At 54.5% G+C, this 23,529-nt stretch overlaps 6 protein-coding genes and 1 non-coding gene across 7 annotated transcripts; 6 read left to right on the top strand and 1 right to left on the bottom strand.

Annotated features, from left to right (window-relative positions):
- The first annotated feature begins 2,963 nt into the window (after positions 1–2,963).
- Positions 2,964–5,908, top strand: BBK36DRAFT_1134662 (glycosyltransferase family 90 protein). The gene is made up of 6 exons (XM_024892379.1): positions 2,964–2,983; positions 3,030–3,175; positions 3,247–3,310; positions 3,378–4,287; positions 4,401–5,532; positions 5,590–5,908. The coding sequence occupies exons 4-5, from the start codon at positions 3,417–3,419 to the stop codon at positions 5,516–5,518; spliced, it is 1,989 nt and encodes a 662-aa protein (XP_024752403.1). The 5' UTR covers positions 2,964–2,983; positions 3,030–3,175; positions 3,247–3,310; positions 3,378–3,416; the 3' UTR covers positions 5,519–5,532; positions 5,590–5,908.
- An 871-nt stretch (positions 5,909–6,779) lies between these two features.
- Positions 6,780–11,335, top strand: BBK36DRAFT_1166953 (hypothetical protein; the record flags this gene model as incomplete). The annotated part of the gene is made up of 4 exons (XM_024894987.1): positions 6,780–6,785; positions 7,007–7,314; positions 7,360–10,150; positions 10,217–11,335. The coding sequence occupies 4 exons, from the start codon at positions 6,780–6,782 to the stop codon at positions 11,333–11,335; spliced, it is 4,224 nt and encodes a 1,407-aa protein (XP_024752402.1).
- A 2,445-nt stretch (positions 11,336–13,780) lies between these two features.
- On the top strand, positions 13,781–15,969 carry BBK36DRAFT_1134660 (DUF1479-domain-containing protein). Its single transcript, XM_024892378.1, is given in 7 exon segments — positions 13,781–13,808; positions 13,819–14,494; positions 14,550–15,269; positions 15,351–15,678; positions 15,719–15,848; positions 15,892–15,914; positions 15,948–15,969. 3 exon segments carry the CDS (start codon positions 14,050–14,052, stop codon positions 15,674–15,676), a joined length of 1,491 nt encoding a protein of 496 aa, XP_024752401.1. The 5' UTR covers positions 13,781–13,808; positions 13,819–14,049; the 3' UTR covers positions 15,677–15,678; positions 15,719–15,848; positions 15,892–15,914; positions 15,948–15,969.
- Positions 15,970–17,200: 1,231 nt separating this feature from the next.
- BBK36DRAFT_1113045 (hypothetical protein) lies at positions 17,201–17,722 on the top strand (the record flags this gene model as incomplete). Its single annotated transcript, XM_024889867.1, has 1 exon — positions 17,201–17,722. The coding sequence occupies one exon, from the start codon at positions 17,201–17,203 to the stop codon at positions 17,720–17,722; it is 522 nt and encodes a 173-aa protein (XP_024752400.1).
- A 482-nt stretch (positions 17,723–18,204) lies between these two features.
- Positions 18,205–18,672, top strand: BBK36DRAFT_2450 (hypothetical protein; the record flags this gene model as incomplete). Its single annotated transcript, XM_024897987.1, has 3 exons — positions 18,205–18,267; positions 18,338–18,449; positions 18,557–18,672. 3 exons carry the CDS (start codon positions 18,205–18,207, stop codon positions 18,670–18,672), a joined length of 291 nt encoding a protein of 96 aa, XP_024752399.1.
- An 839-nt stretch (positions 18,673–19,511) lies between these two features.
- On the top strand, positions 19,512–19,594 carry BBK36DRAFT_t50. The gene has a single exon. It is a non-coding gene; the product is annotated as a tRNA-Glu (tRNA).
- Positions 19,595–19,878: 284 nt separating this feature from the next.
- On the bottom strand, positions 19,879–21,548 carry BBK36DRAFT_1112640 (hypothetical protein; the record flags this gene model as incomplete). Its single annotated transcript, XM_024889822.1, has 2 exons — positions 19,879–20,564; positions 20,624–21,548. The coding sequence occupies 2 exons, from the start codon at positions 21,546–21,548 to the stop codon at positions 19,879–19,881; spliced, it is 1,611 nt and encodes a 536-aa protein (XP_024752398.1).
- Between the last annotated feature and the right edge of the window lie 1,981 nt (positions 21,549–23,529).

Genomic DNA, 23,529 nt, shown 5'->3' with positions numbered 1-23,529 from the left:
ATAGCATCTCTCCTTGACAAGGACGGCTACTGCTGTCATCAACTTCCCCTTACCATCCCGAGGACACCAACACCGAGTAATATTTGCTGTCAGACGTCGAGATTTGACAGTCGCCAACTGGATGTCACCTTGCCGTAGCACATAGATATGAAGTGGAGATTTGAATCATGGACATTCAAGCATCACTTCACGATCTGTAACGCCTCATTTCACTGTCGCTCATGCTTTTGTCGGTGTCTATAGGGTAGCAGTTTGAGAAATGCGGTGATGGATTTGAGGACAGACTGCGCCAGAATATGCGTACAATATATACCACGAGTTCGTCAGATTGGACGAGTTGTGATTTGTAATGGTATTTTAGGAATGAATGACCCCCTCTGCTCAAACGCGCATTTTACATTCCGCCTCCTATTATCATCGTTGTAGATGGATAGAAGCCTGTCCACAATCTGGTAGTTCTCGCCGGCTCCCAGAAGTATGTAGACTGACGAATAGGGCGCCGAGAGCCGTCAAATTGCATCAAAAGTGCCGTCCAATACAAGCCATCCGCTTGACTCCTTGTCAAGTAACAGCTCGTCATCTTTGTGCAACACGATCACACCCACTCACCACGAATCCTGACCTCATCGCGAGGCCGGTTCGCCAATCGGCAGACGCATACAACGGCCGCATTAACAAGGCGAGATTACAGGGGGGACCCTTTATCGGGCTGCGTAGAGAACTCGATACCACAAGCAGCAGAGGCCAGTCCCTCTTTGGGCATATCGGGAATTCCATTCCCAACTGTGCTGCGAACGTCATAAATCGACTCCCCCCAGAATGCTACGATAATCCACCCAGTAGGACTGCACGCTATTACCAGTGGTCCAGGCAATCACCGACTCGTGTAACGAACAGAGTGGCGTCGGATCCGTCTTGGTCAAGAGCTTATTCCTTTTCTTATTTCAAATGAAATGTCCTGCGCGTGAGATGGTCTTCACGTAAACCCTCGGACAAGGGACGAAATTGGACAAGATTTGCCCGATGATCACTCCGTAGGTAGAAGCTGCATTGTTCGGAGTTCGACTGGCTCCTCATGTTGCTCCAATCGTTCGTACTTGTGCTCGTGGTACGTACGCGTCCTCGTATGTCGTTCTCTGCAAACCGGTTAATCGGAAAGTTTAAACCCACGATTGGGGCTAACATGTGTCTCTTGCTCATGTATGTATTACTCGTATGTGCTCGTTCGTATCAGTGTCCCCGGGACGAGAAGGAGAAAACATGGGGCGAAAGGGTTGGGGGCGAGGGCGGCATGAAATAGCAGCATGTGCGTGTCGCAGTGATGATATTACCTAGATGTTCTGCCGCCCACCTACTCTGCTAGTGCTACTCGTAATATGCTCTCACATGGATGCTACTGGGAGCTTCCTTGCAAGGACGAGGGCTACCTGGCAGTTAGGAAAGTGAAAAGAGCACGGCTTGTCTCTGGTGGAGCGCGGCAATCGGGTGAGAGAGACGCGAGGTAACATGAACCACCTCAAGGACAGAAAGATAAAAAGCTCCGGATGCCCTACCTCCGAGCCGGAGGAAACGACGTCTTGTTCGACAGGTGCGAGCATGTGCTCTGTACCACGGCATCTTGCTGCTGGTTCTCACAGATGCTTATTGGAGGGATTTTCTGCTGTCTCCCCCTTGGCTTCCTTGCCTCGACCGCCTATTACTTGCGTTGCTTGCTTGCTTGCTTGCTTGTGGCCCTGGTCCGCTCGTCTTGCGTGCTCGCACAACCCGCTAAATCGCTCGAGGATTTTCGTGGCAATGGCGCAAGTCAACCAGTCAGCTCAGCCAGTGCAAGCATGTCGAGACAACAACCGGGACCACACCGGGTGGAGCTGGCAATAAGTGAGCTGGGGCTGGGAGAGCAGCGATCGTCAGCTCATTCATTAGCGGACCGCGGGATTGACAGGATTGCACAGTTTGGAGAGAACCAGACGGAGAGCATCGCGTTCATTGTTCCATCCGCCGCCTCAGGTAATAAGGTAGACACTGCTTCCAGTCAGCTTCTTCCAGATAGGCAATCTCTGTGAAATAACCGCAAGACAAAGCAATAAAACAACCGAAGGGCAGAGAAAAGGAAGGGCAAGGTCCTCCGCAGAGTCTGGCGTGTGTGATGGGCGAGATGCTGTGACATGATGCAGCCTGAAGCGAGCATGTTGAGTCGAAGCAAGGGAGCTCATATTCGTTGGCAGTTGGGCCGTGTTTTGAAAGCGGCATCCGCTCGCTTGCTCCCGGTCTGGCTTTTTGAATTAGCAACTGCATCCATCGAGCATGTTGGCAAGCATTCTCTGCCCATCCATGTGCTTACCTTGACTGCCTTGATCACCGTCTGGCTGGCCTCATCAAGCATCAACCCATCCATGCCCGTTGTTTCATTACCAGCAGCAGCACCTCTCTCGGTTAGGCTATGGCGGGCAGCCTTATCGCGCGGGCCTCTGGTGCCTTGCACCCAGCACCTGTGGCCACTACCAGCACCCACTAACAGCGCTGAAGACTGCGAGCCGGTGCCACCGCGAGGGCCCAGGGCACCCGCTAGCGAGCACCAAGCGTAATCTGGTCAGGGGTTACAGAGGCGCCATGGGTCGTCTTGGCACCAGGCTTGGCTCGCTGCGAGATGGGGTTGGCGAATCAATGGGCGATGTGGCCAATCTTGCCGCAAGCGTCCCAGGTATAGTGACCAGTCCAGTTGAGTGCTAACCTAATGGACGGCCGGAGTAGCGTCTGGTCCAGTCCCATCCCATCCAGAGCAGCAACCAGCCCGAGCAGTAATTTGCCCGCCTCTGCGCTTCTCGTGCGAAATTGCAACTTCTGCCTCTTCAATCACCTCTTGCTCTCGTCTCTCCAGGCAGGAAAGCGATGCGGCGGCTGTAGCGACTCCAGAGCGCCCCGAAATCCATCCCACCAACCTGAGACTCGCCCTCACCAGACCTCTCAGCTCACGCTGACCTCGCGCTGACTCCAGACTCTTGCCGCGCCTCTGTGCCGTGCCGTGTGCAGACCGACCAGACGGAGACGGAGAGTCTAGTCGCTCGTTAACAAGCCTCGAAGCAGCCTCAACCTTATTTCTCCTAGATTCCGTGCGCTTCTTGGCGCCCGGATGCGTTGACGTCGCCCTTCTCTTGGATACCTACTATCCTCTCCTCGACTGCCCCTCCGTCATCCAGCATCAATTTGGCGGAGCAGACGCAGACGCAGACGCAGACGCACAGCGCAAAAAAACTTCACACGCGGCCAACGCTCGTCACCTCCTGGCGAAACCTCCCGACGCCGCGTGTCTCTCTTATACTACCTAGGTACCTTGCCATCTTCCGCAACAGACAAGAGCGTCGCAGAACTCTCCAGCGCCGACGTCCACCATGAAAATGCTGTCGCCCGGATTTCCGATGCGGCGGTCGTCCGGCCTTGTGCGGTACGGCGTCTTGGCGGCCATTCTGCTGCTGGCCTTGTACACCTTCACCCGCAGCTCGTCCGATATCTCGCGCCCGCCACAGCCATTGCCGGTGGACAATTCGCTGCCAGAGCACAAGACAAACCCGCCTCCAAACGCCAACACTGGCCCTGTCACCGCGGGAGGCGCAAAAGCTCCCGTAGCGACGGCGCCGCTGTCCCAGGGAACCTCGACGCCGGACCAGGAGCCCATCCACGACTCGTTTCCTCCGCTCAAACCTCCCACCAGCAGCGACCACCCCATTGACAAGCTGGTATACGACGCCCAGATGACGTTTGCCGAGCTCACTTCGAAACAGTCCAACACCGTGGAAGAGGCTGCCCAGGCCTATCGCAAGCGCCGCGGCCGTCACCCTCCTCCCGGCTTCGACAAGTGGTTCGAGTTTGCCCGCTCCAAGAACGCAATCATTGTCGAGGACTTCTTCGACCGCATCTACCAGGACCTGCAGCCCTTCTGGGGCCTTGACCCGGCCGTTATCCGCAAGGAATCGTGGGACTATGAGATGACAATCAACATCCGCGATGGTAATGCCACCGCGCGAAGCGATTTCTTCTGGACCAAGATCTGGCTTAAGATGATCAAGACCATCGACCACCTGTTGCCGGATATGGACATTGCGCTCAACGCCATGGACGAGCCCAGATTGGTTGTTCCCTGGGAGGAGATGGCCGAGTACATGAAGAATGCGTCCAAGACGGTCAAAATTCCCAAGGCGAAGGACACCATTCGCGAGTTCCAGAAGCTGCCTCGCCCGGGTACTGGAGACGTCGAGATCAAGTCGCGCCCCAAGGATTGGGAAAAGACAAGTAAGTGTCTCTCTTTTGGATTCTGTGGTTCACCCCGTGGGGACGATGACGAATTCCCTTTGCTTGCTCACCTGCTGCTTTCAACCTGATACTAACAATGCTCTTCACCGCAGAGCCATACTGGGCTATCGCTCGGCGCGGCTGCGCCCCCGACAGCCTCGCCCGGTCTGTAGGACTCGTCAAAACCGCAAACCGCACACCCGACATCAACTTGACATACGCCGAACCCCACATGTACAAGGGCTACGTCTCCAACTTTTCGCTCTCCACCGAGATCTGCCACCAGCCGGACTTGCAAGCCCTGGAGGGCATCTTCATTGAGCCGCTCTCTACCTCTGCCTCCAAGGTCCTCTTCCCCATGTTTGGAGGTTCCAAACTGGGCGTCAACAACGAGATCCTGCTGCCTGCACCCATGTACTGGAACGAGGAGGAGCGCTTCACTGGCGGTGACAACCATGGTATTCCCTGGACCGAAAAGCACAACAAGGCCATTTGGCGCGGTGTCGCAACGGGAGGCCAGAACACGGCGAGCAACTGGCGTGGATTCCAGCGCCATCGATTCGTCGCCATGAGCAATGGCACGACCGTTGCGCGAGTGGAAAAGGGAGAAAAGCCAGAGAACTTTGCGCTGCCACCAAGCGAGGAGTACGACCTTCAGGCTCAAAAGGACGGCAAACTGGGCGAATGGATCAACACGTGGGCCAACATCAGCTTCACGGATCTCAGCTGCACACCTCCGCAAAACGGAAAGTGCAACTACACGGGCCACTACTTCAAGCCGACCAAGGGAATGAAGATGGCGGAGCAGTTCGACAACAAGTTCATCCCGGACATTGACGGAAACTCCTTTTCCGGGCGCTACCTCGGTTTCTTGCGGTCCACCTCGCTGCCCATCAAGGCCACCATCTGGCATGAGTGGCACGACAGCCGCCTGGTCGCGTGGAAGCACTTTGTCCCCATGGACAGCCGCTTCCTCGACTACTACGGCATCATGGAGTACTTTCTCGGATACGAGGGGCGCAACGGCCACGACCGAGTCGCTGAGAAGATTGCCACCGAGGGCAAGGAGTGGGCCGAGAAGGTCTTGCGCAAAGAGGACATGCAGATCTATGTGCTGAGGCTGCTGTTTGAGTATGCCCGACTGCTTGACGACAAGAGAGAGAGCCTAGGCTGGGTAGACGACGTGCTGAAGGATCCGTCACTGGAGAAGACGTGGAAATGGTGGTGGTAGTGGCTTCTCCTCCTCCTCCTCCTCCTCCTCCTTCATCTCTTCTCTTCTCTTCACCTTCTACCGCCCTCCCCTCTTCTTCTTCTTCTTCTCTCTCCTACCGCCTTTTCCCGATTCTTTTTTTCATTTACCTTTATATTTTTCTCGCAATAATCGAGTGTGACGATGCATGAGTTGGAACAGTTTGGGACTTGGATAGGCCTGCGGCGTTTGGCGTGGAAGTCGTTTGTACGCTTCTCCATATCGGCAACGAAAGTAAATTACGGTGAAGGTCTGTTTGTAACGAAAACTGGCGGACGACAGGCGATTTGAAAATTGATACCTGGTAAAGAGAGTGGCAGGGCTTTTTGGGGAATTACCTATGTTACAGTACCAATCCAGCATTTTCTGTTTCTGTTAAACTGGCATGACTTTTTTTTTTATTCTCTCTTCCTGGTTCTTCTTCTGTCGACCCCTCCCTTTTCTTCTTTCTTCTTCTTCTTCTCCTTCATCTCCTTCTCTTCTGCTTCGTGCAGTTTGATATCACCAACTTTTTAAACTCGGATATACTAGCATCAATCCTCTGTAATGAATGACACCACGGGAGGTCATCCCAACCAAACCGAGGCATTGGCAATGCTTTTACTGTGGACGCAAGAAGGCTGCGAAGTGATGGTCTGCAGCAAAGTGACGAGGCGTGACTCCAGCAGCTCATTTAACGGGCTCAAGTCAAATGAGGTCAAATGAGGTCAATTTGAATCAAATCAAATGCCGTCCAGATTGGGTTCAAGAGACTTACCGCCTATTTCAGGCTCTGCGGGGGCCCCCCCTTTCAATTCGGTTGGTTGATGACAGGCCAGCCCAGCCCCTAATCGGCCTCTCTAGAATCCCACTGGCTCCCGCGGCCTTAGCGCGTGCAAGCACTGAGCTGCAGGCGCCCAGGGTACCTTAGGTACTCAGTACTGTACTGTAGCAATTCGGCTGGTGCCCTCCGTCTGGTTGGGATCCAGTGATAACTGCTCCATCAGGCGTCGGACGAGGCTCGAGCTCGCATCAAGCCGGCACCGCCTTAACCACTGACCTCCCTCTCTCGACCCTCTGCTCACCACCGCTTGCCTGCCCGTCTCTCGCACCCACGGCCGGCGTCCCACTGCCTCGCGACTCTCTCCCAGCCCCGGCCGAAACAGAGCAATAGCCCCAAGATGCACCATGGCTGGCGTGGATGAGAACACCGCCCAGGAGCCCGACTCTCGCTCCTCCTCGTCCAGTCGCGCCCAGGCCGAGAATGGCGGCACGAGCACCGCTCCAGCAGCAGAGCACTCGACGACGGCAACGACCAGCACGCGCTCGCCGCAGCAAGAGAATGCGCCAGCACCCCCCAAACATGGCACGATAGCCCCTAATAGACCACCGAGCAGCAAGCTCTCCCCGGAGGCGGCGCGGGCTTCGACATCGTCGTCCTCGTCTCGGCCCAGAGCCGGCGGGGCCTCGCCTGCGCTGCCCGGAGACCAGAGCTACTTCGAGACGACCGCGCTGACGCCGACGCTGGGCGCTGACGAGACCATCTCGGAGGACGCGGTCCGAGAGCACTTTGACGACGTCGAGTCGAGCTTCCTGCCGACCTTGTCCCCGATCCCCACCGCCCCTGCGACTGCAGGCACAACTGCTGATGACAGCTTCGTCTTCGATGCGCCCGCGAAACGGTCTACACAGTCCGCCAAAAGCTCTGCTCAGTCCGAAGCCCAGCACAAGTCGTCGCAGTCCAGACCCGAGCCACGATACGAGCCGAGCTACAAGACGGAAGCGGACTACACGCACCAGTTCGACTTCCATCCCGATTCCGAAGACGACTTGACTAGAGCGAGCAACACCACGTCCAACCTAGAAGACTTCGATTCCTCGCCCGCAGCGGCGGCGGCTGCTCGGTCCATTACTCGTGCCGCGACCGCTGCTCAGAACAACCAGAACACCCCCAGGGTGGGAGCACAAGAGGAGCGCGGTAAGGATGGACAGGCTGGCGCTGGCGGACCTCGACCTGGTGGCCAGGACCCTGCCGCTTCCTCGTTTCGCCATTCTCAGCAGGCCGCGGAGCCGTTCGACACGAGCGGCAGCCCTGGACATGCCCTGCGCAACAGGCGCCCGAAATACGTTCGCAGCAACCGCTTCAGCAGCTCGCGATCCTCGACCTCCTCCTTCATAACCAATCCTGAGTCTCAAGAGGACAGTGATGCTACCGTGGGGACCGTAGGGCTGGGGCTGGACTATGCGTTACATTCTGGCGGAGCGGTGCCCAACACAGGCATGTCTCGAGCTCCATCCAACCTGCTGCTGCGCTCGATAAGCACGGGCAGCATGACTTCTGGCATGGGCACGGACGAATTCGGTGACAACACTCGTCAACTAGAGCCTCTGCAAGAGGTGGACACTCCTACCAGAGGAAGGGACAACTATGGGATGGTGACGCCCAAGACCAAAGACAGCATGAATACCGCTCCTACGGATACCGTCATCGCCCAGCACGTTAAGAATGTCCACGTCCCGGATTCGGTAGCGAAGGAGTTCAAGTTTGAAAATGGCCTACAAACTCCACGGATGTCTGTCTCAAACGCCACTGCAGTCAACAGCGCCAAGATGACGGGCAAGGGCGGCAACCAGAACTGGACTCTGAAGGAACAGAGCAGCACGATTGAGAGACTATCCAAGGAGAACTTTGACCTGAAGCTGAAGGTCATGTTCCTCAGCAAACGGCTCGACACCCTGTCGGAAGAAGGCCTCAAGGAGATGATATCCGAAAACGTCGAGCTGAGAACGAATCTCGCGATAACAACGCGCGACAACAAGATTTTGCGAAAACGCGTCAAGGAACTGGAAAAGAAGGAGAAGGAAGACGAAGAGAGGCCGAGCACTGCGCGGAGCGCTGCCTCCTCGACGGACCAGACTGCCAAGATGTACAATGAGGAGGCGCAGGAGCGGGAAGAAGAGCTCATGTTTTTGCGGGAGCGTGTCGAAACCTATGCCACCGAAATCGAAAGGTTGCGGAGCGAGACGATGGATAGGGAATCGGAGAAGAAGAAGCTGTCGGATATCGTCAAGACGCTCGGTGAACGCTCAGGAGACGCTTTCGGACGCCAGGAGGAGGCGGATGTCTGGAAGGATCTGTTGGAGCAGGAGACTGCGCGCAGAGAGCAGGCGGACGAGGACAACAGGAAGCTGCGGGATGAGGTCTTCCGGCTCAAGAAGGAGATGTCTGGCGCCGGCACCGGGATGATGCATCACACGACCAACATTTACAACATTACCAAGAAGCCCCGGGATCGCAACGCCTCGCCGGGTCGGCCCATGTCCAGCGTGTCTGGCGACGTAGATGGATCTCATGCTAACTTCAGCGCCGCCAGCACCTTGGTCGACGAGCTGCGCCGGGAGAGCGAGCAGCTGCGGCACGAGAATGCCGAGCTTCGGCGCGAGGTCGGGGCCCAGACCTCCATGCTGACTTCCAGAAACCGCGAAAAGGAGCGCCTGTACCAGGAAATCGAGGACCTCAAGATGGCCCAGCGACGCGGCGGCCCCGCTCCTTCTACTATTGACAGTCTCTTGGAGCGATCCGCATCGCGTGCCGGCGGCCACGACAGGCCAGGCTCGAGAGGCAGTGTTCGGACGAGGCAGCTGACGGCGGAGGACGAGGCAGAGCGCGAAGAGCTGGAGAATCAGATCGCCGAGACGCGCGACAAATACAGCAAGGCTATGCTGGAGAATCAGGATTTGAGGGGCACACTGGACAGGTGTTTGGGCGATTTAGAGGAGCTTTCTCACGAGAAGCGCGTAGCGGAGGAGAACATTCTAGCCTTGCAGGAAGAGGTTGAGAATATGGGCAAGGATCTCGTTGCCTTGCAGCAAGAGCGCGACGAAGCCTTGGTCGCCGAGCAAGCGCTAGAGGCTGAGATGGAGGCTCTTCGGGCGGAAGCACAGGGCGAGATTGATCTGTTGGACGCCGAAGTTGAGAAGCTGAACATTGAGCTGCGCGACCGATCCGAGAACTTTGACAGCTTGCAGAAGGAGATGCGACAGATGAGCGAAGCCCTCCTTAGCCTCGAGGACGAGCAGGATCAGAAGCTCCAGCACATTCAACGGCTTGAGGAGGAGCATGCCAATCTCACCCACCGCATCCAGCACCTGCAGCAGGAGCAGGAATCGTCCAACAAGGAGCTGGAGGAGCTGGAGCAGAAGCTCCTCGAAGCCAACGAAAAGAACCAGCGGCTCTCTGTCCAGCAGGAGTCGTCCCAGGGCGAGATCTCGTTCCTCCGGGAGGAGCAGGAGGCAGACAAGATTCGCATCGGCGATCTCGAGGCGGCCCTCTCCAACACGCAGAGGGGCCTGGAAGACGAAAAGGAGCGGGTCAAGGAGCTGGAGAACCGGATGCAAGAAGAGCGCGCACAGTGGGAGGATGTGACCACTAAGAAGGACGCAGATGTGCAGCAAATTTTTGCCAACCTTCAGCGCGAGAACGCCAACGCCAAGGACGAGGTCAAGCGACTGCGCAAGAGCCTGTCGTCCCGCGAGGTCGAGGCAACGGAGTGGAAGGAGAGGTTGCTGGAGCTGGAGAACAACCTGAGGGAGGCATTGGGTGACCTCAATGGCACCCGTTCTTCGCTGCTTAAGGTAGGTACCGAACACACTGCAGCTGATTCTGTTCTTCATACTGACATGATTCGCCCCTTTCCGCAGTCTATTGCACGCATGCAGCGCGAGCTCGAGAACACCGTTCGTGAACTTGATACGTCCAAAGCGGCACTGGTGGAAAAAGAACGCATCATCAAGCAGCGTGATTCGCTTATGGAGTCTCACGCCTTGGAGACTCGCAAAATCACCGAGCTGCTGGAAAAGGAGCGCGTTGCCCACCGCAATACCAAGTCCCAGTTTGAATCCTTCCAAAAGACACACCAGCACCTCACCCGGACGGCCAGCACGCAAGATGTCCGCATTAGCGAACTGGAAGCCACTCGAGGCCAGGATCGCCGTAAGCTGGCCATGCTGGAGCAGACGGCCCGCGAGCAGCTGCTGGAGAGGAACGAGCTTCTTCTCCTGCTGTGGCACAAGCTGAGCTCGCTCTGCGGCCGAGAGTGGGCTAATAACAATACCCTCGTGGACCGGCAGGTGGTGCCGACGCTGGAGGTCATAGCGAGTCGCCTTCCAGGATTCTCCAAGAACCTCCTCGCCGCTGTCAAGACCATCGAGGGCATGTTTGCCGCCTTGCAGACGAAGATCAAATCTGTGGAGAAGGATCTCTACCGCGAGTACCAGGCTCTCGAGAACAACCTGGACGCGCGAATCAAGAAGCTGGACCGGCTGGAGACCATGGTCCGCAACTCGATCGCCACCGGCTCGCTGGGCCATCAGGATGTGTCGAGCCGGATGCTGCGCCTCGAGGAGGCCTACCGCCAGCTCAAGGTGGAAAATGCCACGCTGAGGACTGCTAATGATGTTCGTGCTCGCGCGGCCCATCAAGCTCCGGGCGGTGGCTCCGACGGGGGCGCCGTCTCGCCGTCGGCTCGCAACTCTAAGAGCAGAGGCTCATCTGCCGCGCGACCGCCATCCACTTCCGGGATCCCGGTGTCGTCCTCTAGGACGGCGGGACTGGGCCTCTTGGATCCGTCGAATGCCGACGGTTCGGCCAACGACAATCGCTGGCTGCTGCGGCTCCGGGATATGGAGTACAAGCTGAAGATGGAGCGAGAAGGGCGCAACCAGGACAGGCAGGCGGCAAGGCAACGGCTCGGCGGTCTCGAGAACGAAAACCGTGATCTGAGAGAGAAGGTGAGGCGCGCAAACGCCGACACCGACTAAAAGCTGTCTGGAGCGATTTCTTGCTTCTTTTTTCTTTCCGCTTTCTTCTTCATCCATCCGTCCTCTTTTGACATCATACAACTTCATTCTATTTCATTTTAACGTGAGCGCCTATCTTTGTTTGTACATTACGGATACCTGTTATGCCTTGGAGAGTAGAGAGGAATCGGTGTACGGACACGATAACTACTTTGTTTAGGGATGCAACATTGGGAGGGGGCTTTATTATGCAAGAAATTCGAAAAAAAAAGGGGGAAAAAGGACACGAGGCTGGTGGCGGCTTGATTCTGCTTTCGTTTTCGGCTGGGCCAGGCTTTTCTGTTCTTTCATCTTGCCTCTTTTTTGTTTTTTCTTTCTTCATCTACCCCATGCAATTCCCCTCTACACTTTATTCTTTTTCTGGGTATCGTTGGATTTCTTTCAGCAGTCAGGACAGGGCTAGTTTGGTCTATGTTTGAGCACTTGGAAGAAAAAAAGGAAAGGAGAGGGAAAGCAGAAGGAGTAGCAGTTAGCAGAGCAGAGCACAGAAGAAAGAAAGACGAGGGTTGGAAATGGTTGACATGAAGTAGTCGTGCATACAATAACATGCGGAGCTTTGCATTTCGTGCTGGTTGGTTAAACTCCTTGTTTATTAATGAGATAATTCGGGCGTCTGTCCATCTTCTGCCCTTTCTGAATGGGTACTCTTTGGCTATTACTCAGGATAATACTTGGGCTGGTAAATGTTCCCATGACGATCATTGAATACTAGGTATGCTACATCCTGGTGTCTTTTGGTGTGCCTGTGTAGTGAGGATTAGGATGAGTAGATACAGGGGAGCCGGAGATGTGATGCGTGTAAGTGAGACAGACTACTATCTTGTTTTCTATGGAGAAAGTCAGAGAGCCAGAACATAGAAACATGGATCTGTACAAATAACGACCGAGGTTCACTCATGATAACAGATTGATAAAAAGCGATTAGCCTATAATATCCAAAAACAAGATCACGGAATGGCGTCCGTTTTAGACGACAAGGCAAGACAGTTCCCCGGGGGAAGAGGGGGAACGAAATGATGATCGGGGGAAGCGTGACTTGGAACTTGGGGTGTGGGGGAAATGGGGGAGGGAAGCGGATTTGCCTAAAGGGGACATGCCGGGGTTGTGGGAATTACTCCGATATTCCCCTGCTATAGACGCTTAGTTTTGCCGTGTGGGATGAATAAGTGTAAGATAGGCAGAGCTACGACGATGTACAGAGTACAGACTTTCTGTTACAGTGATGCGTCTTTCATTGGAGGAGATGCTTGGCTCAGAGACTCGAGATAAGATTGAATATCTGGCCTTGATTGGAGTCTGTTGGTAAAGGTTTGCAGTTGGGGGATATAGATGTTGGGCTGAGGCTGTTTTGAGAAGGACGAGTGTAGATCGCTCGGACGGAGAAATAGTATCACGACTGGAGAAGTTGTTCTTATCGTGATATCCAGTGCTCTATGGCTTCATGTATCCTTCCACTTCATTATGGAATCAAGATTTCGCAGCGTCTTCAAGTCTGAAAGACGTGACATGACAAACCATCCGGATCGTACACCGTAGCTGAGCTGAAAACCTACCCTCCCTGGCACATCTGCCGAAATCAGAACGAATACCAGCCATTGGGGTAGCAGCCGCTCTCCCTCTGGCCGGAGTCAATGTTGGCTACAGGCAGGAGCATCGAGCTTCTAAAATCTCATCGCCGAACGAATGGAACCTCATACTCTTTAGCCTATATCAGCCTGTCTGGCAAGACGGGCCATCAGCTGTCGCCATGTGACCAGGTGGCCTCGTCCTAAGGTATAGATAGACTATGAGGCAGGTCCTCTTCGTGCTTCTGGTGTAGCTTTTTGGAGGGAAGCCAATGGACTTACACAAATCACGCCATGTAAAAGTTGGCAGCTCGTCATATTTCGTAGCGCCCCCTTGCGGAATGCCTTCCTTTTTTCTCCCCTCCCTCTCTGACTGCTCTGATGAGCCTCGGGCTTCGGGCTTGGAGGAAGCACTCATGTGATCAGAAGTTGGAGGAAGCCGCGTCGGCCGGACGGAAGGCTTTGTTACACGGTCATTGGTATGGTGCCTGTGGAAGGATGAGAAAAAAGGGGGGCGGTATCACCTCCATTGCGGGACACTCCGTCGTGGCTGACACTGGCTAATGATATCCATCGTTTTGCAACGTTCCAACAGTTGTGAGTTAGAGTTGCAAGCTGAAAGAGAAAGTTCATTGGGGGTAAAAGGCTGATTCCAGCGTGGTAGTGACTCGGAAGCTTGCTTGTGTTGGGCGAACTGAAGGACACGGCTCGTTTTGCTGTGGATATCAGGTTTCATAGGCATCTCAAACAATGTCTCAGCCGCCCAATACCACAACACCTCATTCCGCTGCCCCTGGGCATCTGACAATCTCGATCAGGCCAAGATCAAAGATAAAAAACAAAGGTCCCAACGACAGCGACTAATTGTCATCTGGTGTCGGAGGATAAAGTTTACGTGGCTGAGGCGGGGCGCGGACCGTCCCAAAACAGCAGCCCCGTGCGCCTCTTAAGTCGTTGACATAAATAGTCTTGATGCTTATCTTCCTTCGGGGGACGATTTTCGATTATTCTTTGATCCAGAGTTGTGCGTGGTCTCCTATGGTTGCTTTGTGCTGACGGTTGTACACGTATCTGTCTTCGCGGCTGAAAACCTCACTGCAGAACACCAACATGCTGCGCTCACGCTTCACGAAAGCCTCGCCCGCCCTGCGCCGCTGCCTCGCGACGGTGCAGACCCCAAATCCGGCGCCCAAGAGGCAGGGCGATATCTCGGACTCGTTTGTTTCGCTTTCCGGAGCGGAACAGGCGCCGCTGCCGGATCGCTTCAGACAGCTCAAGCTGGAGCTGGTCAGGGGGCGGGAGAAGGACATCGTCCTCAGCTGGCAGAGGCTGTTGCATGGGCTGCAGAAGGAGAACGAGATCATTGCACGAAAAGGTCCAGAAGTCATTCCGCAGATCAACTTTGCTGACCTTGACAATGGGCTGGAGAGGAGAGTCAAGGGGGAGATTTTGAAGAGGGGTGTGGTGGTCGTGCATGATGTAATCCCAGAGCAGGAAGCGCGGGGATACAAGACTTGCATCGAAGAATATGTCAAGAAAAACCCACAGACAAGAGGTAAGGTGGCGAGCAAAGAGATATGGATACTGGTTGGAACTGACGTCCAAGATAGCCTTCCCGCCTCACGATCCGCAGGTGTATGAGCTGTATTGGTCCGAGTCGCAGATCAAGGCCCGCTCACATCCTTCCATGTTGAAACTGCAAAGGTTTCTCATGTCAGAGTTCTGGTGGTCGCCATCAGTCAATGCTCGCATCTCCCTTGACGTACCGCTGTCTTATGCCGATAGGCTCCGTATCCGCCAGCCAGGCGATGCGGCCTTTGCACTCGGCCCTCACATTGACGGCGGCAGCGTCGAGCGATGGGAGAAGGACGGATATGGCCGTGGCCATGTCTATGACAGAGTGTTTGAAGGCAGATGGGAACAGTACGATGCCTGGGATGCTGCCGCCAGAGTAGATGCCGTCAACAACCTGTACAACGGCCTGGGCGCATGCAGTGCCTTTAGAGCTTGGCAAGGCTGGGTCTCCATGAGCCGGGTAGGGCCAGAGGAGGGCACGCTTTTAACGTACCCCCTGATGATGTCAACTGCCTACACCCTTCTGAGGCCTTTCTTTAGACCAATTGACACCTCGAAGAAGGGGCGTGCGTTCCTGGACGAGAAGAACTGGGAGTTCACTGCTGGTGATCAGATGACCAGCGACCTCCAAGGAGCTCACCCAGGACACGGGCAAGAGCTGAACGATGAGCTTCATCCTCACTTGGAGCTTTCAAGGACCATGACCCATGTGCCCGAGATCAAACCCGGGGCTTTTGTGGCATGGCATTGTGACAGTAAGTCTTCATTCCAAGCTCCTGATTGGGGTTCTTCGTAGGTCTCACTTTGTGCAAGACGCTGACTTTTCTGCCTTATAGCCATTCACGCCGTCGACAAGGTTCACAAGGGACAAGCTGATTCAAGTGTTCTCTACATCCCCGTATGTCCAGTGACGGACCTCAACGCAGAATATCTTCTCAGGCAGCGCCAGGCTTTCCGAGAAGGCACACCGGGACCGGATTTCCCCGGCGGCGAAGGAGAGTCAAAACACATCGACCGCCCGACCGAAGAGATGGTATGGCAATGGACAAATACCGAGGGCCGACGAGCAATGGGGTTAGAGGAGCTGGTCATAGATAACTCAGCTATGCCCGGAGCGAGAGCCGTGGTGGAGAGGTTCAATGCGACCTTGGGACTGCATTGAGGGTAGTTCTGCTGTTCTCATATTGTCTCGGAGGCTCTTTATTTGCTGGTACATTTTGAGACCACTGGAGGAGTTTGATTTGCCGTCTGAAAGCGAGGGCAGGCAAGGGGAGGATGAGACCGCATCTCATCTCGGAGTCATTCGTGATACCTCGCATCCAGTAGCGCCGTTGCTTGATAGGATATATGTCAAGTTGATTTGATCTTCACTTGCTCATGAGTGAAACCGAGGTGCTGACGAGAGACGGCTCGGTGGTGTTTCAAAAACGGTGGTTGTTTGTTAATAGAATGTCAGCCAAGGCTCTGGATCGAGGTCTAGCACCCGTCTGTTGAGGCTGAGAAGAGTCTGCTAACGTCCTCATCAGTTTGATATATAATCTGCTTGGTAACCAGAGTGCTTTGGATCCTGTTGGTGTAACACTCTGAATCCTTCGGCTTGTCGCCGAGAGATGGCATTGGACGACGCCCCTATTCGTTGCGACGGGCCATTAGTCAAGCGTCGATCAAGGTGGTAATACGGTGCTGACAGAGCGGCCGAGTGCCGAGCGTGTTTGCTATAGCCGCAATGCCTAATTTGGGAAGTGGCAGCAAAGAGAAGGGAGAAAAGAGACGACAAATCAGTTCAAGGAGTGCGGAGAACCAAAGTCATTCGTTGCTTGGCGGCTTTCCATGCTTGATTGGCCCTCCAGTGCGAAAGTTCCAGATGGCCATCTGGCCAGATTTTCCCGCCCCCTCTTCGGGTCGTCGGCCTCGCCTCGCACTGGCTCGGCAGCCCGCGAGCCGTGAAGTCAAGGCACACGAACTGCTTTTCATGCAACAACGTCTTGTCTGCGATCCACCGCATTGAATCGTGTTGTATGCGATTGGCATCTCGCTTGATTTGACGGGGCGGCTGATTCGATTCGATTCTAATTAGTAATCCAGAGGTTAGCTAGCGATTCTCCTTGCGGGCCATCGAAACAGCTACTCGGCTCTAGTTAGGTAAAGAAGCCTCTCCGTGGGGACAGTAGGGAGAGACAGGAGAAAGCAGGGGTCATGATTCGGCTCGTTTGCGGGTGCGAAGAGGCAGTTGGTTAGGAGCAACAGTCATTGGCTCCGTGAATGTGGGATGAAGTTGAAAGAGGAAGCGGAGTTCGGAAATCATGACGGAATTCGAAGATGGAGACAGAGACGGCGGCGGAGAAGGAGCATCTGGGCAGCTGTGCACTTGCACAAGGAAAGGGCTTGATACGGTGGTAGTACTCGTACGAGTGGTTCTGGCAAGCGCAACTGGGCCATACGCATGAACACTATGGCAGGTGGAGGATATACGAGTAGAATTGCAGAAGGTGCCAGATATATCCAGATCTCCAGATTCTCGTCTATATATACCCGAGCGCATTCCCCCTCTCTTGCCAGATTCCAGTGCCATATCCAAAGACATCGAACATCCTCTACACACTCGCAAGCATCTCCAAAGCAACCGCTCTTTCGCAACCGAACCACCTTCAACCACCAACACCAACACAACCACCAATCGCCCATCATGAGCTACTCTCTCTACGACGCCACCATCCCTCTGGCCCAGAACGCCCTCAAGGCGCTCACCAACATCCTCAAGCTGGGCGAGGCTGCTCCCAACGGTGCCAGCCTCCTGTCCGCCCGCATCCACCCCGACATGCTGCCTCTGACCTTCCAGGTCAAGATGGTCACCGACACCACGACCAAGCTCGCTGCCCGTCTGACCGGCACCGAGCCTCACGCCTGGGAGGGCGAAATCGAGACGTACGCCGACTGCTACGCCCGCATCGCCAAGGCTGAGGAGATCCTCGCTGCTGCCAGCAAGGACGTCGTCAACCAGCGCCAGAACGAGCTTGTTAACGTCGGCATGGGCTCTTTGGGCACTTTCGCCATGACCGGCGGCAACTACGCCAACGGATATGTTCTTCCCAACATCTTCTTCCACCTCTCCACCGCCTACAACATTCTGCGCAAGGAGGGCGTGCCCCTGGGCAAGAAGGACTACCTCACGCCCTTCATCGGCGACTTCCTCACCAACAAGGTCTAAACGAATGAATGTTGATGGTTAATGTTATTGGAGAGAGGATCGCGAATAATCATCGTTGAAAGAATCGTCAAGGCGCAGACAACTACAGGACTGGTGCATAGTTTGAGTTTGTTTTTGAAGGAGAGCGCATTGGAATGATTGACCCTATACCCAACAGTTTTACTCCTAGAGGGAGAGACGAAGACGCATAAGCATAGAGCAACTGATAGACAATATCAATTAATTGATTGCAATTGCTTCATACAATTAAACTTCGGATCTGGTATTGCACATGTGAAAATGATAAAGACGTGACGTTGAAGGATGCGCCCGAGAGAGTTAAGTCCATGCAGCTTTACCTCAGCATCATCCCGCGACAAGTTTACACCAGTCGTTTTTTCTCCGATTATTACCTACCTACCTACAACCTTATTAATCTTTGCCTCTTCCCAACCTCTTCCCCCGCCAACCAAGGCTCCACGTACGGGCTCGTCACAAACACCATGTCGCCATACTGGTATGCGCTCCGGGTCATCCAGGCCTTTGAAGACCGAATTATCGAATCTGTACGTTTTCCCCCGGACACAGGAGTTTCTAACCCCAACGGTCAGTCAGTCGCTCACACACAGCTTCCAGATCCTCCGCCAGCCAGGCTTCCACCGAGCCGTCGGCCGCATCCATCGCGCCATCCACGAGAAACAGCATGGCCGCAATCCGCACGAGCCGCTTGCGCCCGGCGAAGCTACAGGTAAGGATGCAAGGCAAGGGGCTGCTGCCGCTCCCCGCTGCCGCTACGAAACGAGGGTAGAGAGGTGCAAAGTCCCGAGGAGAAAAGAGGCTGACGAGAAAATGCAGCCGATCCAAATCCCGGTGGCCGAGCCGACGGATTCTTTAAACATTTCCTGAACGAGCTGAAGAACCAGGCTCGTGGGAAACCGAGCGACATCTCCGATAAGCCGCCGACGAAGTGAAGCAGCCCTGCGACTCGGGATTTCGAAAACGAAAGTTCTTGTCCGCTACTACCACTGCCCCGACCTGCGACGGTAGTCTACTTGGGCGAACGAAGGAGTCGAGATAACAGGTTTCGGCAAAAGGGACTTTCCTGCGCACCACATCTCCTCGGATTCGGAGTCTCCATGAGCTCAGGGTATACGAAACCAGATGCCGACATGCCGGCAATCGCCCCCCTTGCGCATCGCATGGGTATTGGCCCATCTTCGAGCCAGAGTCGCCGGGCTGAGTTCAATCGGCTATGCATCGTGCTGCCGTTCAGCGCATATTGTCTTGACGATGGGTTGCAGCAAAAACAGGCATAACTACGCTTTACCTATCTACTTGGCAGTATGGCTACTTCACAAAGGCATCACTGATCTGGTAGCACGCGGGTGCCTAGTTGCTGCGTGCTGCTCGAGTCCATGAATGTCATGATATGGGAGAGAAGCCAATGTTGATATGCTCTATGATGATGATGCTTCATACCAAGACTGTCAAGAACAGTCAATCTGTACGATTGCTCGGAATCTTGTTCTGCACCTAAGCGACATATGCCGCGTTGCAGTCGTTTTCAGGCCTACAGTATCTACCCAAATAAGATTCACGGCCATCGCTCTTTGCATGTTTATACTTGTGCAGACCCGATTTAGCCTCGCACTTCAATATCGATGTGTACTCTAGTACCTACTAGTAGTAGTTGGTGATAGTCGCGGTGTCATGGATATCTGCAGACGAAGTTGCCCGGGGTTGAATACTCTCTAGCGTCAAAGAGCTGACTCTATAGAGCTTATTAGAGCAACGTTCATCAACAAAGCAATCCGATATGGTGTAGTGGCTAACATCGCTCGCTCTCATCCTTCGAGTGCCGAGCAGCCCTGGGTTCGATTCCCAGTATCGGAGTTTCAATATTTTTTTTCATCAATTTCTTGTTTTTCTCGACTTCTCTTTTTGTCTTGGAATGATGCCCATCGATAGCAGTGAGAAAAATTCCAAACAGCCCATGCATACTTCTGCAGAATTGTACATAAAGCATTGGGGGCAGATTTGATATGCTCAATTATCCTAGATACGTGCGGCAAACGAGTCGCTATCCAGTCCTCTATGTCAAACTCCTTAAAACGAAACCCATATGATTCTTCCCATCAGGTGTGATCTCTCCTCTTCGATTGCTCGTAGTCCCATGTTCAGGTAGCAAACTGCCCCCAGTCTCCCCAATTAGGCGGGAGACCAATGTCGAGGTTCGCCTCCAAGGCATCTTCCACTGCGTCGAGGTTGAAGCTGGGGTCAATGTGCCCAAACACGTCCTGTCCGGAAATCGCCTCGATGACCGAAAAGTCTAAGACGTTATCAAAGCCCATGGTGGAGTTCATAGGAGGCGCGTCGCCTGATGGCGTCGGTCCTGCATCTTGTGGAGTTGAGCTATCATAGTTCTTCGGGAGGGGCTTCGGCTGTACTTCAGCAGGTTGAGGGCTCAGGTCTTTGGCCAGTGTGTTGGCCGCGCGCTCCATCTCCCTCAGAACGCGCTCTCCAAGCCCGGCAACAACTCCGGCACTCCAGTAATGGTCCCCATAGGTTCGGAGGAGGTCACAGTTCCTTTTGAAGGCGCTCATAGCTCGCGCGCGGAACATTGGCAACCGGCTGTGCCTCATCTTCCGGTACTCGACGCTCAAGGCGAGGGATACTGCGTAGGGAATAAACGGAAAAGAGCTCAGGCAGTCCCTCGGTACTGCACATGCGATACGCTCGGCTGCTAATGAACGGCGGGCGTTGGCAGACGGTGGCGGTAATGTCGAGGCTGCAATTCTTGTTCCTGGCCGAGGCAGCCGGCACGACAGGATGATGACGGCATGATAAAATGTCTCAATAGTAGCTGGCGAACTTGTCAGGAGTCACGGTCAATACAAAACCGTATGTTTTTGGAGAGCTTACCAATGAGTGACGTTGGGACCTTAAGCGCGTCTGCGTCCACAATCATTGCTTCAAGAACGGGGAGATCAATGTATGCAATCTTGTCGAAGCCAGAGACTTGGGCACTCGGACCGGGACGATACAGCTCCACCACCTTGTCTAGCCACTGTGCCACAGACAGCAGAAGCCGGAAGGCAGGCTCGCGCTTTCTGATGCATGCGTCGAGATCGGCTCCTATATCCCTTTCGTGGATCAGACAAGGCCGTCCATACATGGCGGCGTTAATTCTATCAAGAGCCCAAACTGCGCAAAAGAGATTTTCCAAGTCGCTGAAATTGGGTCCGTCATATCTCAACAGGTGTAATCCCAAGGTCTGGATGTGATGAATCGCCCTACCACCAAGCTGGGCCGGCAAGTCGGACTCCTCAGCGCAGGTGGGCTGTGTGTATAGGGACAGCATAGTCAGTGCTTGTATATGTACGACCCTGTCGGGGATAATGCTGGTTTCCAGGATGGCGCGGACTGAGGATGATAACGTGCTGGAGAAGTCTGCGGGCCGTAGTGGGTTGGGGCCTTTGTTGTTCAGACGCAGAAACGGAGTCATGTCTGGATCAGCACCGGCTGCCAGACAAGCAAGTTGCCGTAGCACAATGTTGGCGGGATTGTCTGTCGGCCCGTCGAGGGCGGCTATTGGGATGACGGGAAAGATGGGATGGACCTTTTGCAAAAACACCCTTTTGAGTCGCACATAGTCCGCGTCAGGGGGCAAGCAGGTCAGGCAGTGCTCCCTCACAAAAGGGAGCATGAAGCCATCCATGACGGGCGGAGGCCGCGACGTGATGAACTGCGACGGCTGACCGGTGGTGGTTGAGGGGAACCAGATGCCCACGTCTCCTTTTTGCGAAGAGGCGCGAGTCACGTTGGGGACGGCCGCCTCCATGAACATGCCCTCGGGATTCAGATCGCCTACAAAGCGTGACGACTGCGGCCGAGCGACGGCATCAGGCGTGCCGTTTGCTGGAGCTCGGCCATTGCTGTAGGCCGTTGGGAGAGGACGCCGCAAGGGGGGTGGCGGATTGGTGCTGAGACGACCTCTCACTGCTGGCGACACAGATTCTTCCCCGGCAAGCGGCCGCGAGCGGGCTGAAGGGGCGAGAGAGGATATCGAAGCTGCAGGTCTTTGGCTCAACAAGTGTCAGCGCAGTTTTTTTCCCAAACACGCAGGTCGCGCAGTCGGGGGCTGAGGCCTCACGAGGACTGAGATGATGAAGCCCCCAGGGGGCCTTTGTGGTCGTTGAATGAGGCGTCATCAGCCATGGCGTCTTCCGCATGGTTGCATTTGCGCTTCAGCCGGACGGCGACGGTCAGCAAACTCCAGGGCAGCGGCAGGAGTCCTCATGGGATCAGGATCACGGTACCTTCTTCCGCCTGCACGAGTCACAGGCTTGGTGAACTTGCCTGCGCTTCACGGGCAAACCGCCGCGGGCGGGATCCGACGCGACGAACTTGACTCTGAGTGCGGGCGCGGCCATGGCGACATTGCTCTCTGTGCAGGTGGACAGGCTCTATTCGGCACCTGAAGGCAGCGTCATCTTCCTGCCGACTGATTGCGGTTTGGGTATGTGATGTGTGTTGAGGGAAGAGAAGCAAGTGAGGCGATATGTCGTGATGAAGGGGTCGATAAGCTGGTGAGATTGGATCGGTGGTAGCCCGGAGGATCTGGTGAGTTCATCGATACGAGTCCCGTCTGGTGGACGGCGTGCATTCGGTAATACAGGCACTAATCCGCCCAACCGTTAGCGGAGGTGGGCGCTGTAGAGCCTTGGCCGCCCGCTAGTCGCCCCTAAAGTTAGGTTGTCCTGGGAGCAGGCTGGATTGAGAATCTAATCGTGAGCCACCGCAAGAGAGTACTACAGTACCTCTAGGCAGTTAGCAGCTTGATAGTGAAAACTTTCATTCATGCTGCTGTAGCTTCATTTCCACAAGTACATCGTAAAGCTCCTCCTACGATATCCTAGTATCCCCAGAGTACCAGGACAGTCAACGCTTTAGCGGACATTTGAGGCTCTGGATGAGTCACCACGATTCAGTGTCCATGTCCTCCTCATTGAAGTTGATCCATCCTCAGCCCTCTTCTCAAAGCGTGCAGCTCGACGTCTATCAATATTCTATGAGACTGAGATCTCGCAAATCTCTGTGATTCACTAGTGCAACTTCATTCGCAAGCAACGGAAACATTGCTGTGAATGCAGCCATGATCCTCTTCTTCGTGTAAGCACTTGGCGTCAGGCCGATACTAACCTACAGCTTCAAGAATGCTGCTATATTGCGGATGTGCTCGTCATCTTCATCGTTAGAGAGGATGGTATACAAACATTGACAAGGTCAACGACAAATATAAGTGAGTACAGGGAATCATACAGGGTCATTATCAAATGAGATGAACCCTGCAAAGCACCCACCAAAGGCTTCTGTCCCATTCTTTGCTACATTCATCACCAATTTCCTGGGTTGAATAACCCATTGTGCCATCATCACGACACCTGATACCATAGCCAAATACAAACAAAGCTGGTGGCCAATGGCAAGCTACAAGTCATCGTACAACACATACGACGTCAACACCAGATGGGCTGCACACACTGTCCAGTGACCATCATCACAGTTGCTCTCTAATCAATCCGTATGCATTTGGTACATGTACCATGAGAACGCTCGTCACGCTCATTATTTGACAGGAAGGCCAATCAGTCTCAAAAAGGAGGCAGAATATGTGATAGTGAGCTGTCAATGGGGGCTTTGTGACTTGCGCTTTCAGTACTGTCTTCAGACAGATGACTCTTTAGCAACAATCATCAAGCATGATGGAGCCTTTGCTTGTTGCTGCCAGCTCAAACGCTCATCATCCAGACGCACTCTATCTGTAC

Source organism: Trichoderma citrinoviride (genome assembly GCF_003025115.1).
Source record: "Trichoderma citrinoviride strain TUCIM 6016 unplaced genomic scaffold BBK36scaffold_3, whole genome shotgun sequence".
In the NCBI taxonomy this organism is placed as follows: Eukaryota; Fungi; Ascomycota; class Sordariomycetes; order Hypocreales; family Hypocreaceae; genus Trichoderma; species Trichoderma citrinoviride.
Note: the sequence above shows the minus strand (reverse complement) of the source record. Positions and strands in the feature narration are given on the sequence as shown.